The sequence below is a fragment of the Curcuma longa genome, chromosome 2, assembly GCF_044706935.1.
Source record: "Curcuma longa cultivar G26 ecotype Majalengka, Jawa Barat chromosome 2, ITB_CL_G26_1.1, whole genome shotgun sequence".
Classification (NCBI taxonomy): domain Eukaryota; kingdom Viridiplantae; phylum Streptophyta; class Magnoliopsida; order Zingiberales; family Zingiberaceae; genus Curcuma; species Curcuma longa.
In genome coordinates this window covers 11,194,768-11,208,690 of record NC_133862.1, presented here as the reverse complement: position 1 = coordinate 11,208,690, position 13,923 = coordinate 11,194,768, and the positions used below count along the sequence as shown (strand labels likewise).

The 13,923-nt window shown below is 39.1% G+C and overlaps 2 protein-coding genes across 4 annotated transcripts; both read right to left on the bottom strand.

The window, feature by feature from the left end:
• Positions 1–520: 520 nt before the first annotated feature.
• On the bottom strand, positions 521–1,871 carry LOC141821331 (ethylene-responsive transcription factor ERF039-like). 3 transcript variants are annotated; one of them, XM_074708743.1, is made up of 2 exons: positions 1,522–1,871; positions 521–1,418 (listed from the first exon to the last, which is right to left on the bottom strand). In XM_074708743.1, exon 2 carries the CDS (start codon positions 1,361–1,363, stop codon positions 683–685), a length of 681 nt encoding a protein of 226 aa, XP_074564844.1. In that variant the 5' UTR covers positions 1,364–1,418; positions 1,522–1,871; the 3' UTR covers positions 521–682. The 3 variants fall into 3 exon arrangements, with proteins under 3 accessions (XP_074564844.1, XP_074564845.1, XP_074564846.1); XM_074708744.1 differs by having other exon boundaries at positions 1,536–1,871; XM_074708745.1 differs by having other exon boundaries at positions 1,561–1,871.
• A 2,856-nt stretch (positions 1,872–4,727) lies between these two features.
• On the bottom strand, positions 4,728–11,727 carry LOC141821923 (mannan endo-1,4-beta-mannosidase 2-like). The gene is made up of 5 exons (XM_074709308.1): positions 11,290–11,727; positions 10,906–11,103; positions 6,655–6,777; positions 5,555–5,769; positions 4,728–5,376 (listed from the first exon to the last, which is right to left on the bottom strand). Exons 1-5 carry the CDS (start codon positions 11,704–11,706, stop codon positions 4,983–4,985), a joined length of 1,347 nt encoding a protein of 448 aa, XP_074565409.1. The 5' UTR covers positions 11,707–11,727; the 3' UTR covers positions 4,728–4,982.
• Positions 11,728–13,923: the final 2,196 nt, after the last annotated feature.

Here is a 13,923-nt window from a genome sequence, read left to right as displayed (position 1 = left end):
CTAACAATATCAAACAACTCGATGAAAGTGGCAAAACAAGAAAAGGACACAACAACCTCTCGTAAACCATGCAAAATCCTTAATCCTAATTAAATCCATTTTATTATTTTCCTATTAGAAGTTAGAACAACAAACGTGCAACTCTACACTTCACTAAACAAATAAACAATTGTGAAATAAAATGAAAAGATTGGCCTTTTCCATTAGCTTTATGTTTGCATATATTTCATTTTATAAATCTTTTCTAGGTTAAAAACTAAAAATATATAATTTTTTAATTCAGATATTCAATTCTTCCTGTCTATTACTTTTGAAGGTGCTCAATTTAATTTTATAAAAAAATTTTATCAGTCATCAAAGTAAATCAGTAAATCAAAAGACACGAATAACACATTAGTTTGCAATCAATATTTTAGAATTATCTTTTTTATTAGAGAAAATTAGTCTATGATGTATCTTGATAATTGAGAATAGACCAACACAATTGATTTCATTGTTTTGCACAAATCAAATACAACATTTCATTATTTTTGATGATTTTCTAAAGCAATGTACAAAATGCATTTTCCACGAGAAAAATACATGAAAACACGCACAAAAAAAAAAAAAAAAAGAGAATGTAAATTAAAATGAGGGTTTTGAGCCCCTTTGCAAAATTAGGGTTGTGAGAGGGATTTAAGGTTTAGCAGTCCCATAAAAGAGTTCCGAACCCGGTCGAGTCGCTAGCGTTCGAAGGCGCCCAGATCTCGTCCGGTCCGAAACCGAACCCGGTCTCCGCCCACGGCAACCACCACTCCGCCGGCGCCGTGTCGTGGTACAGGAACTCGCTCTCTGAGTCGGCCGAGTCGAGGAGGCACTCGCTCAGCCGCGGCAATTCCACGATCTCGCCGAGCTCTTCGGAGGCGTTCGGGTCCTCGGGTGACTCGGGAAGAGGAGCAGGGATCATGGCCGCGGCCTTGGCGGCCGCCACCTGGACGTCGCGCGGGGAGAGGGTGGCCGGGCGGGGGAGCGAGGCGGCGAGGTCGGGGAAGTTAAGCACCGCGGCAGCGCCCTTGATGCTCAGAGCCGCCACGTCGTGCGCCCTCGCAGCCATCTCCGCCGTCTGGAACGTCCCCAGCCAGATGCGTGACTTCTTCCTTGGCTCACGGATCTCCGACACCCACTTCCCCCACGCCCGCATCCGGACGCCGCGATACGAAGGGTGCTTGCTCCCGTCACGCCCCCGCTTCCTGCCTCCGCCGCCACTACTCATCGCCGCCCCGGCGGAGCTGGCGGCCGTCTGGTTCGAAGGCGAGGAGAGGGAAGAGGAGGAAATCGAGTTGGCGCTGCTCTCCGGCTCAGAGGACACTAGAGCGTCTGCCATTACTGTCAAAATCTGGCCTTTAGGGTCGGAACCCGTGCGATGTCCTTCTCGGGCACTGTTGGTGCAAAAAAGCAAGCTTTTTTATGGCGTTTTCTAGTTGTCCCCGTGAGACAGGAAGCAGAGAACAGTAAAAATAGCGCAGCGGAGAGAGAGCGAACTTCTGGTTACAAACCCAGAAACTTGTGTGATTCAGTTACTTGCTTCGGAAGAAGAGGATTCGCCATTGACACTGGAGGCTTGAGTGCACCGTCGAGCAAGCAAGTAGCTTGAACGAGAAGAAGATGATTCAACCATCAATTTACAATTAGCATCGCCATGGGAGCAAACTCTTGGGGCATGGGAATAGGAGGAGGAGAGGTGCGAGGAGATCAGGGAAGGGAGGGGTTTAGTAGACAGATGATAGGGAAACGTGATTTCTTAAAGCGACCTTCCACCATTCTCTCTTTCTTTTCTCATCATTTGGCAATCCCACACTCACTTTCTCCTCCATGCTCACATTAATTACCACCCAAATTATTTGCTTCCCCAATCATGCAGCTAGGCAGCTAGCAAGCAAGCTAGCTAGATCATTCCCCCCTCTCCGTGTCTGAAGCTTACGATCGAGAGCTCCCAACAGAGATCTAGGCGACAGGCTAGCTGATGATTTTTTTTATTTTCAGCAAGGAATGTACGATAATTGTCCTTCTCACAATCATCTTCACGAAGGTTTGGTGGGCATGCATGGCGTGTAAGGGATCGAGAAAGGAAGGAAAAAGAGGCAACTACTGAGGTCACTGTATTCTGTAAATTTTACACCGCATTAAAGTAATCCGTGCCACCTAAAAGAAGTTTTTTTTTAAAGAACACAAAAAAACGAGGATCGAGAAACGTGTTAGATTTGTTTCCTTTCCTCTCGACAGACTTGCAATGGTGTTGCTGTAATGGTTGTACAACAATAAAGGTGTTGTCCTTGGTCAGAAATATTCTTTGTCCTGTATCGTAGAGGTGTTAGATGGGCCGCCCGTCCGGCCCGACATGGCATAATTTGGGCCAATTGTGTGCAGTGTGGATAGTAAGCTCTCTCACCCCTTTCAATGTTGGACTACATCTTGAGCACCAAACTTTTCTTCGAATCTAATTCCTTAGCTTCTTTCCTCGAAGAGTAGTGCTTAAGGTCTCATGCTTCTTTCCTTGAAGAATTTTGCAAACTCTTAATTCCCATGGTAAGGTTGAGTATATCTCTTTGGATGTTTAAAAATCAAACTCGTGCCTACCCTCTAATGTTGAAAATAGTGCTTCACACTTGAATAATGCCATTCAGCTTTGTTGCACATCATTCATGGAGTGAATGAAAGTCAGAAGTTTGTACGATGGCAGATCAACATTTATCATCAACAGTAAACTCATTAAGTTCTTTTGAGGGGATTCATCATGCATGTGGCACAGGCATAGTTCTATAATCAATTATATAAGCTTGCTTATTAAAGGTACAAGAAGTTGACTTGTAAGATGACTCTCTACGATAATTTTTGAAACTTTATCCTGCACATTGTCATGCCCTGAAAGTGTCATTTTCTACATACACTTGGTGACGATATGATAAAAGAACCAATACAATAAAAGAGACATAATATCAAGAATCATTCATATTTTATTAGACAGAATAATAAAAAAGAAGTTCATACATCCATTTATTAGAGCATCTGCAACGCTCCGTTAATGGAGTGTTAATAACACCCAAGGGGTGTTAATGAACAATGTGGAGGGGTGTTATAACACCCCTCCACATGAACACGTTCAAGACATTGAATGCATTCATGTGGCAGTGGGGTGGGCCAGCCACATGCTTTTTTTTATTTTTTTTATTTTTTAATTATTAACATTACGTGTTATAATGAGTGAGCATTGCGGATGCTCTTATATCTCATGGACAATCATCTATACATATAAAAACGATATATAAATACCATCACGCTAAAGTAAACAAACAAAAATTTGCACGTCAAGGTCTCTGAACAATTCTAAGGAAAACTGAACCAAGGTAGTATCAAACCTGTGCCCGCAAAATTGAAAGTCAAAGAATGTAGACAGTTAACCAATAGCTAAGTGGATAATCAAAAAATATATGCATAAATTTAATATATATATATATATATATATATATATATATTATATATCATTATTTTCCGTTATTATTATCTGAAATCAGATAACATTTTTAAGTATGAATTTTATATCTCAATTCATTTATATCATTAATTATAATAACTTTTCAATCATGATTATTTAATCAATTTCCTCTACGTTCAATTCCCTCTACAGAAGTTATTGCCTCCCACTAGTCTTAGATACGATTGTCCATGGGCGGCCACTTGAGGGAGGATTCATGTGCATGCACTTGACGTCGTCAAGATTTTGGTAGGTGGCATGGATGCCGACCGAGTCATTAATTGGCAGGTGAGACGTCGAAATATGAGAGTAACTATCCTCATGTCCCTACTTCCTAGCCTGTACGGCACTTGTCTTCTTCTGCATTTATACCCATCGATATTTCTTTCTTTCTACAATAACTTTTTTTTTTTCTTTTTTGATGTAAATGGGTACAGCCTAGCCAGTACAGAGTAGCCCTTGACACTTGGCACGACAGTAACGTGCAGGCAGTACTGCTTTGTCGTAGCTAGATGAATGAATATACAGGTGAAGCATACCTTGATGTTTCCTTCCTTCCTCAAGATCCAACTAACCTGGGGCCTTGTTTTCAATGAAAACGAGACCCACCCGGAAGAACAGAGGTAGAAGACTCCATGGGGAACTTAAACAATTGGAAAAGTAGTGAATGGCTCTGTTTCTTACACTATTCGCGAGGGAGAGTGTTCCATTCTCCTTCCTTTTCTTTTGTCCAACAAAATAAACGAGGACAAGATTGATGGTCTTGGGATTGAAGATTCAGAGGAAATGCAAAAAATAACTCTAGCTTAATCATTGCTGCGACAAGAGCTTCTGTTTGCGACATCGACATTGTACTGTGAGATTGAAGGGATTCTTGTGGAGATAATGTAATTTGAGAATTGGATACCATTCTTGTGGGATAAATGGGCAAATTGCTGCACTTGTGTTTAGGAACATACATCTTCTTCCCTATAATGAGAACAGTCTTAACACAAGTCCCTTTGTGAAATTGTTTCTCATTGTTTTCATGCCAATGGAGTTTCTAATGCTCTTTAGGGAATCATGACTGTGATCTTGTCTATCATGACTGCAAATTGTCTTAAGTTTACTGCAAATTTTCTAATCACTGATCGTCCAAAATCATCCAGTAAGACATGCTCACTGTCTTCTACGAAGGATAGTGTAGAATGACAAAATAGTAGCCAATGTCTGAGTTTACAACAGATCTCTCTACATCATATGCTAAGCACAAAGAGAAGTCGATACAAAATACAACAGCTATCTTATTTATTTCCGTCTTTGTAATCCAGCAGCACTATCACCAACAAAACATCCAGTATCAAGAATCCTATCCTTAAAATTAACAGTGATTGAGTTTGCTTTTATTTAGTTTGAAATATCCAAATAATGGTAGCAGAAAGAGTTGTTCTGGCTTGTAATAAGACGAGATGGAAAAAAAAATCCATTGGCTTTAGCATATCGTGGGACTTCTGTCAGATGAATCCTTTCTGAGTCTCAATGACATTAACCTACAGGACTGCTCCTTCAACAAACTATCAACCGAAGGTGTCAGCCCTGGAATGATCCCATAATCATCACTATATTCTTCCATTCCCGGAACCAATAATTGCCATATCATGGCCCCTGCTCCAGCTCCATTTTTCTTTGCAGACTCGTAGATTTTGTCAAAGATGGATCTGTAAAAGGTAACCCTTTGAGAGTTTTCAAAATCCTTTGATTTTTTGGAGAGGCCAAACTCAGTGAACATGACTGGTCTATGCAGTTCCCGATCACCATCTTCAATGTGTGATGTCACCCATTTAGAAATATAATTGGTTTTCTCAGTAAAATTTGCTTTCAACAACCTACAAAGAGCAAAAAACTTCCTTCTAAGGCTCTATCAAATTAGATACAAAAGATATGTCCGTTATGCAAGCTCTTCATGCTTGATAATTAGCTATGGGAAATCTTTTCATTTTCCGTTCATGAACAATTTAGTTTAGTTTTCTAGAAGAACTACAAACAAGAGCATGCACTAAGTACCATTGATCAGGATATACATGCACAGAAGCAAAGTCGACATGGGAGATTTTGGAGTTGCTTAGGAAGTCAGATCCCAGAGTGCCATACCACTTCCCTGGATTGATACTTTGCTTCTCTTGTGAACTTACCGGTCCATAGAACCCCTCAAGTCCAATAGTCAAGAGGTGATTATGGTCAATTGATTTCACAAATTCAGACATGTCTTCAAACCACTCCTGCATTCATTTCCGTTAAAGTTACCAACTCAGAGCTTAAATGCTTGAATTAAGCAAAACTAACACTTGCAAAATTATGACAGGAAATATGTTGAGAATTGCTTAGTGGTGAAAATTTTGTTTGGCCGGTCACAGACAATAGTGGCATTTGTCATCTGCATAGTAATTAGTTTAACCTGATTACGGAACATTTATCTAAGTATGCAAAAAAAATGCAAACACCAAGACTACACATTTAATATGCAGATAAGGGTTGACATGACATGACATGATCTCCTGACTTTGTCATGTATGTGACTACCTGACCATATAGATGTGATTGCCGTATAGAAGCTGAAAGTCAACCCATCTAAAATTAAATAATTCATCTGAAATTCTACCCTTCAAAAACTCAATAATTCATCTGAAATCCTATAGAAATGAATCGACTACTTGTGGTCAGAAACAAAATCATACTTACAGATATTTCCAACTTATATGTATACACAGTGCCAACTGCAATAATAACCGTACCACGTTTGAGAAACTTTCTCATTTATCATAATTTTTTTGTCTGGCATTGCTGATCCTTCATTTCTTTCAAGGCAGATTAAATTGATGGCTAACTTGCCTTTAATTTTTGAGCTTAGGAATGACGAATAGATACAAATCTATATGAAAATATTAGGCATTAACTGAAGACAGCCCCAAGATTCAATAGCAAACTTTTATGAATATTATAAGTTCTTTTAGCATTGAATAACTGAGCATTACAAATCCATATTTATAAACATTTTCTTTATAGGGTGTATATTTTTTTTTCTTTCAGAAAATAAACCTTTTCACTATTCCTTTGTTATATATTGCATAAGACTGAATAAAATTCATATATATCACAGGACATACTTGGAGAGTGTCACCAGAAGAATCAGATGCACATTGTGGTTCATTCATCAATTCCCAAGCAAAGATTGTGGGATCATCTCTGTACTCTATTCCTGTTAAATGGTTCTTCCTTCTCAATATGGTCTGTAGATAAGGCATATCAGATCATAGAATCAGAAACATCACTCTGAACAACACATTTCATAGGAAAACTTTAGAACAAAATAATAAAATATATCCTTTCTCCATATATTCTTGCCCATTTAGCACTTAAGCCTAGCTCAACCAAGCTTTTGATTAAAACTTTGTAGGTGAAAGTAATCACATTAAACTTTGGTGATGCAAATTCAAGGTCAATATGAGGGATCAAAGACAAGGAACAAGGAACGAAGAAGAAAAAAAATAGAATTCATTGTTATCGTTCTAGCTGAATTGGCTTGCATATATAAATTATTTACTTGGATTTATGGTATAAAATCTCATAATTATAGTAACAACAATTATGGTATACAAACTAATTATGCTAACAGCTATGGTAGCACTGAATATGAAAGATATGGTATACCCTTATTGATTGGAATCAATTGTGAATTTGATTCCTAACTGCTACTTTGCATATTGCTAACGTTATACCTTACAAATCCAACAAAAGATGAGAAAAGTGGAGATTGGTTGTCAATAGGCTAAACATATGGTTTGGTAAAGATATCATCATGTGTGAAATATAGGGAACAAATAGTTGCTGATTCATCACATGTCCCTGAACAAAGTGAAATCAATTTCCACATGTTTTATGCTGGCATGAAAGACTAAATTTGCAGCAAGGTATGCCACTAACATTGTCACACCAAATTTAGGTGCAATAATGGAGGGCAAATGTAGCTCAAAGAGAAGAGATTGAAGCCGAATGACTTCAAATGTTGTCTTGGCAATAATTTTATGTTCATCTTCAATATTGGATCAAGACATGGTAGGTTGTTTTTTAGAGTGTCATGATAGATTTTGTTCAAGAAATATAGCAAACACATACTGGAATGTTAGTCATCAAAAGAACCACCCTAATTCTCCATCACTATAAGCACATATATCACTTACTAGTGACAATATGATAGGAGACCATGAAAAATAGTGTCTTTAAGGTGATGAATAATTCTTTTAACATTGACCAATGGGTGCATGCATAAACCAACAAGCACAGTTGATGACGAAAGCAAGATTAGGTTGTGTAATTATGATATATTGTAGGGCTCCAACAATACTTTGATAGGCTTGAGGATTAGTCACAGTAGTAGAAAATGTAGAGAAATGATACTTACACTAGTTTGTGTGAGACATAATGTGCGCCATCCATTTTTTTAAAACTCTTTTAAGAAGCCCAGAAATATGTTTACTTTAAGAGAGAAATATCCTTTTTAAATGCAAAGGGAGCTCAATGCCAAAAAGAAATCAAGACCTGCCGAAGTCCTGAATAAGAAATTTCATGGTTAAGAGACATAGTAGAGTGTTGATGCCTTCATTATCATTGTCACTTATTAGAATGCCATTTATATACATAAGAACATATATTGTAGAGCTAGTGCTACTCCTATAGAAGAGAGAAGAATCAGTCTTAAAAATAAAAGCATGCTCGAGTAGCTTGTTGAAGGGCATATATGGATTTCTTAAGTTGGCATACACGTGTTGATGATGAAGGGGGTAACATTTCCCTCCTCAATTAGAGTGAAGAGATCCCCAATCAGAGTGAAGAGAGTATTTTGCAACCAAAATAGCATCCAACATGTGTTTGGGAACATGATGAGTTGCTCCATAATCTAGGTACCATCATGTAGTCGAGAACACTGGTGGTGTCATATAATGAGTAATCATAGTAGAGAGTACTCCAAAGTACATTGTAGAGTGTAGTCTATTGCCTCGAGGAGGAGGTTAAAGTTTGAGGTAGTGATGCAAAACCACCAATAAATTTGAGTTAAATCTCTTATAACATTCATTAGGCAAAGTGTCCAGTGGTGAAATAGGACTAATGTCTTGGACCTCGTCGTCACCCTTGACCTCTTCCACCTTTATTGCTTTGATCGCCTTTTATTGGGATTGCTTCAGAAGTCTTGCTACTCACATGTACTGAAGGAAGAAGAGAGTTTGGAGTCCACTAAAATTTAAGTTGTAAAAGGTGTTCATGAGAGGACAACATACCATAAAGTGATCCATTGATGTGAATGCATAATAGCCAACAGTCCTGCCTGATTGTATATTCATTAATGAAACTATTGCCACATTCCACGGAATGTAGTTGCATTTGGAGGTGTTGGATGCAGGCTTGAAAATGAGATGTAAAGGATTGAGCAAGGGTCCCCCAGACTCAACCATAACCATCAAGCCTAACAACCAAGTATAGGTTTGGTGAGTGTCAAGATTAGGCACGTTGAAACTAGTTGATCTTTTTTAGCCCAATCGTTATAGGATGAATCATCAGCTTGCAAAGTTTGATGGAACATGTAGTTCTGATAGCGCAAAGGATGGTGGTCGAGGCTTCCATCATGCAAAGGAGGCCGGTTGGGACTTCAATTGTGTGGAGGAGGACATTAGAACTTCGGTCACGTAGAGGAGGCGGTCGTCGATTGTAATTGCTAGAAGAGGGCAATCAACAGTTGGTTGTGGTGAGTGTCAAGATTAGTTGATCCTTCTTTACTGAAACATCATAGGTTGAATCATCTGCTTGTAAGATAAGATGGAAGATGCAGCTTTAATCATGTGGAGGACAATGGTCACGGCTGCCATCGCACAAAGGAGGCCAACTAGGGCTTAAGTTGCATGGAAGACAGTCATAACTTTGGTTAAGCAAAGAATGCAGCCATCAATTGTGCCTTCCAGAGAGGGTGACCAACAATTAGTTGCAGTCAAATGAAGAAGGTTGGTCATGGCTTCATTCACACACAGGAGTGTCAACTGTTGTTGGCTATAACTGATCTCAATGGCTCAATCTCTCTAATACCATGAGTGAACAAAGACAAAGAATGAAGAAGAGAATGAGAATAATATTCTTTGTTATTGTTGTAGCCAAATAGGCCTATATATACAAATTGTTTAAGCATATTTATTTATGATATACAATCTCATAATTACGGTAATAACAACTAAGTATACAATCTCATAATTATGGTAACAGTAAGGTGGCACTAAATTCAAATTAATTGGAATCAATTGTGAATTTGATTCCTAAATACTACTAATGCTACTAATGTTTGCCCCCGGGGCATAGTTGAGTTGGTTACGATGGAGCAGACTTGCTGAAGTAGGCAAGGGTCGAATCTCGACGAAGCCGAGGCAATGCCCTCCCCCGTCGTGGCCAACTGCAGCTTCTCGATTTACCTCCTCATAGATGATTGTGGAGCCGACCGTGTGGTGCCGCTGGAGTAGCGAATTCCACCTTTTACTGAAGAGGATCCACGTGACAAGTCCTTACCCAGTCAACAGGGAGTCCGAGTGGCATGCTCTAGGACTTGGTCAATGTAGGGATTATGTGGCAGCATCCGACCCCCCGAACCCGTTCAACTTCGAAGCCGATCCGGCTTGTTGACTTGTCAAGCAACCGACCTCTAGACCTGCTGACCTCCTGGCTTGGTGATTTCCGAAATCGCCGAGATGTCGACCTTCCGAGTTCCCGGCATGTGGCGGTTACTAACATTAAAGGACATAGTGGTTACTGTAATTTAAGGACATGACAGTTACAACGACACCCTTTAATGACCCTTTAACAAACCTTTAATGCCCCTTTAATAAGGAGAGTCTCTTGGGCATCTCTCTATAAAGGTAAGGGGAACAAAGGAAGAGGGGGAGCATTGATACTATCCTATATGCTCTACTATTTCATTTACTTTACTACATTTCTTATCCTTTTCTCCACTATGTTTTACTCTCGACAGGAATCACCATGCTACAGGAAGAAATCTAGGAGAAGGCCTCAACGTCATCATTATTGGATGCCGGAAGACCACATCATCGTGGTGGGATTTCCAGACCGGAACAACTACTTTGCATATTGTTGTCATTACAATCTCCACCCCACCAAAAATTTGTTAATTTAGTACCAAGATTTGTAGTATGAGACAAGATAAAATTGTATCACTGAACCTATATTTTCAAATAAATAATAAAAAAGATTGCTCCGAGTGAGGAAAATCCATTTATTTCGAAGGGAAAAATATACAAACATCATGTTTCTGCTGATATACAAACTTGCTACTCTTATGGACTAATCGAGGGAAAAGTTATTACCTTCAAGTAAATCTTGAAGTACTTTCGGATTGTGGGATCAAAGAAGAAAGAGTCATTTGAAGAACTCAGCCCGATTCCTTCGTCCCATGCCCATTTTACATATTGTGTTTTTCCACCGTAATGCTGCAAATTGTTCACCAAGCTAAGAAGCAACCTGATTCCATGTCTTCTTGCTTCCACAATTACCCAATCCAATGCCTGCCACAAACAAAATTTTAACAAAATAAAAATGCTATCTTCCTATCAATCAGAACTGTGAGAAAAAAGAAAGACCTGATTCCTTATTCTTGGAACATGGTGATAGTACACAACAAAAGACACTTCCTAGCTCCAAACCCCTAACAACAGAAAGCAAGGAGCATAAAGCAATATATGATTTGATACCCTGAAGACGCGCTCATCGAAGATGCCAAGGGAAACCTGCAGTGCGTGGTAGGTTCCGTCATTGAACGCCCATGTCCTGCAGACCGTCATCCCCATCTTTGCGCCGATCTGGAACATCTCCGTAACCCTCGACTTGCTGAACTCCTCCGCCGCTTGGTCCAGCATCCAATACGAATTCCAGCCATTGACGTAGAACGCCCTCCCATCCACCACGAACTGGGTTCCATTCCTCTCCACAAAGCTCATCTCCGCAAGTCCCGGAGAAGGCTTGAAGTCCCCAAAGGAGAGGTAGACGAAGGCCACAAAGAAGGCGACTCCAACAAGGGGATAAGTTAGGACACTCCCTGATCTCATCCTGGTGAGGCCCGGGAAATTCTTAAGCCAGCCGCCGACGCCGCCCTGCCTCCTGGGGCTCATCGTCGCAGCTGGTGGAGCAACCGTCGCAGGGATCGAGCTCTGCGAGTGCAGGATGAAGAAAAAGACATACTACTAAAAAATTATATATATATATATATATATATTTATTTATTTTAAAAAATTGTCCGCGATTTTTCTTGTCTATATTATATAATAAAATCTAAATTTTTTAGAGAAAATGCTCGGAAATATGGAAAATTAAAGAAGAAAATTAAAAATTAAGAAAAAAAACAAACTGTTTCCGTTGTCGAGTTGCAAAGATCCGTCACTCTAATAGTTTCATAATTCATCTCATGATTATATATATATAAAAATAAATTAAAAAATTATAATTGATCATAATAAAAAAATTATAAATTATTTATGTGCCAACGAATATTGTTGGTGGTTGTTCTTTCTTACCAAATAAAACCGAAATATTAATAATAGTTGATATACTGAATAAAGTGGTTGGTGAAAGGTAGTAGGAATCTTTAATTCACCCAATCATTTATAGTGCGATTTGGTTTGGCAAGTGAGCTGACGCAGTCTTTGCTCATCCAAATTTAATGGGCGAAGTTGGGAGTTTTTAGTGCGTTTGGTGTTACGGCATCAAATTCCATCTAACTATACAAACTTTGAATACAATCAAACTCAAGGAACCATCCTTGTCCATCGAAAAATAAGACTTGCAACAATCTACTTCCACAAAAAAAGTAGAATTCGCCATCTCAACATCCCCACACGGTTGGTCCCACGATCATCTTTGAGGAGGTAAATTGAGAAACTATAATTGACCACGACGGAGAAGGGTATCATCTTGACTTCACCGAGATTCGAACTCTTGCCCACTTTTGTAACTTTCTCCGTCATAACCAATTCAGTTATGCCTCGGGGACAGACTTACAACAATCTAGCATCATGCCTAGGTAGTCTAGTGAAGCGAATTGTGATAACCAATGTGGGCGTAAGTTGTTGACAAACTAGGTTCGTGCATGATAATTGATATGAGGGAGAGGAGAATCTACCCATGATTAAATTAAGTCAAAGTCAAGCTGAGTTGGAGGTCAAAATGATGAGAGGACTTAAGCTTCTCAACACTTACAACCAACCAAGTGGATTCAATACTTGCTCTAGCCTCTTTGAAGGTCCCAATAAGGAAATCATGGCTTTTTATTTCACCCGCACAAAGCCGATCTCTCAATGTCGAACGGAGATGCTACTGTTTGCTTTTGCGACGTGACTGAGTGGGGAGACCGAGCTATAAATTGGGCTACGCTCGTTTGGATCCGATTGTTTGTTTGGCACAGCCCACAATAAAAATAAGGTTGTGTCGTATCAAACTCAACTGGCCCATGGGCGAGGTCTAAATTAGATCTGCTCACGGGTCGGATTCGATTATTGTTTATAGATATAATATTTGTTAAAAAGAATTTCGTTGTCAGAATTCGAATCGAAGATAATGCACTCACACGAAGTGAACTCCAATCCCTCGACGAACTCAGCCAACTCGAGATCAGCCTAGCCCGCCTCTCATTCTTGAATCGATTTTGAATCGTGACGGATTAGACCTTGTACTGGAGTCGTTGGGCCTGACCCTCAATCATGCGAAATTGGAAAGTGTCCATCACACGCTATTTGTCTGCATTAATTGTTCGACGGCCTGGCGAACCATCCTCGTGCGACGAAGCCAACTACCAAGTATACCACCTACCAAAGCATGGGCACGTAGGACGCCACGTCGTCCTCGCAACGAAACCTACCCCCATCCCACTCCCACGTCGGCCCTAATTATCAGAAGTACATTCCATCATTATCAGAATAAAAAATTAAAACAGAATTTTTTACTATATTTTTTATTTTTAAAATAATCTTATTTGATTTTTTTATCAATTTTATTAAAATTACTTATTACAATATTATAAAAGCCATCTAATTTCATCTGCCGTATTATAATAAATTTAAAATTAATGTTTTTTAATAAATAAAGTAGAAATATATTAGTGCGCCTATATGTACCTACTTAGACAAACTGATTTTGGAAGGAAAAATATAAAGAAATTAAATAGAATTAAGTTATTTCTCATCTCAATTTGGTTTTTACAAATAGATTATTTTATTTTATTTTCCCATTTTACTTCTAGCCATAAATTTGAATGTACACATATTAACTTAAATTTTAATCTTTTCCATATGGCATTACTAAGTTTATCCTTCCTCAAAGTAGTAATATAATAA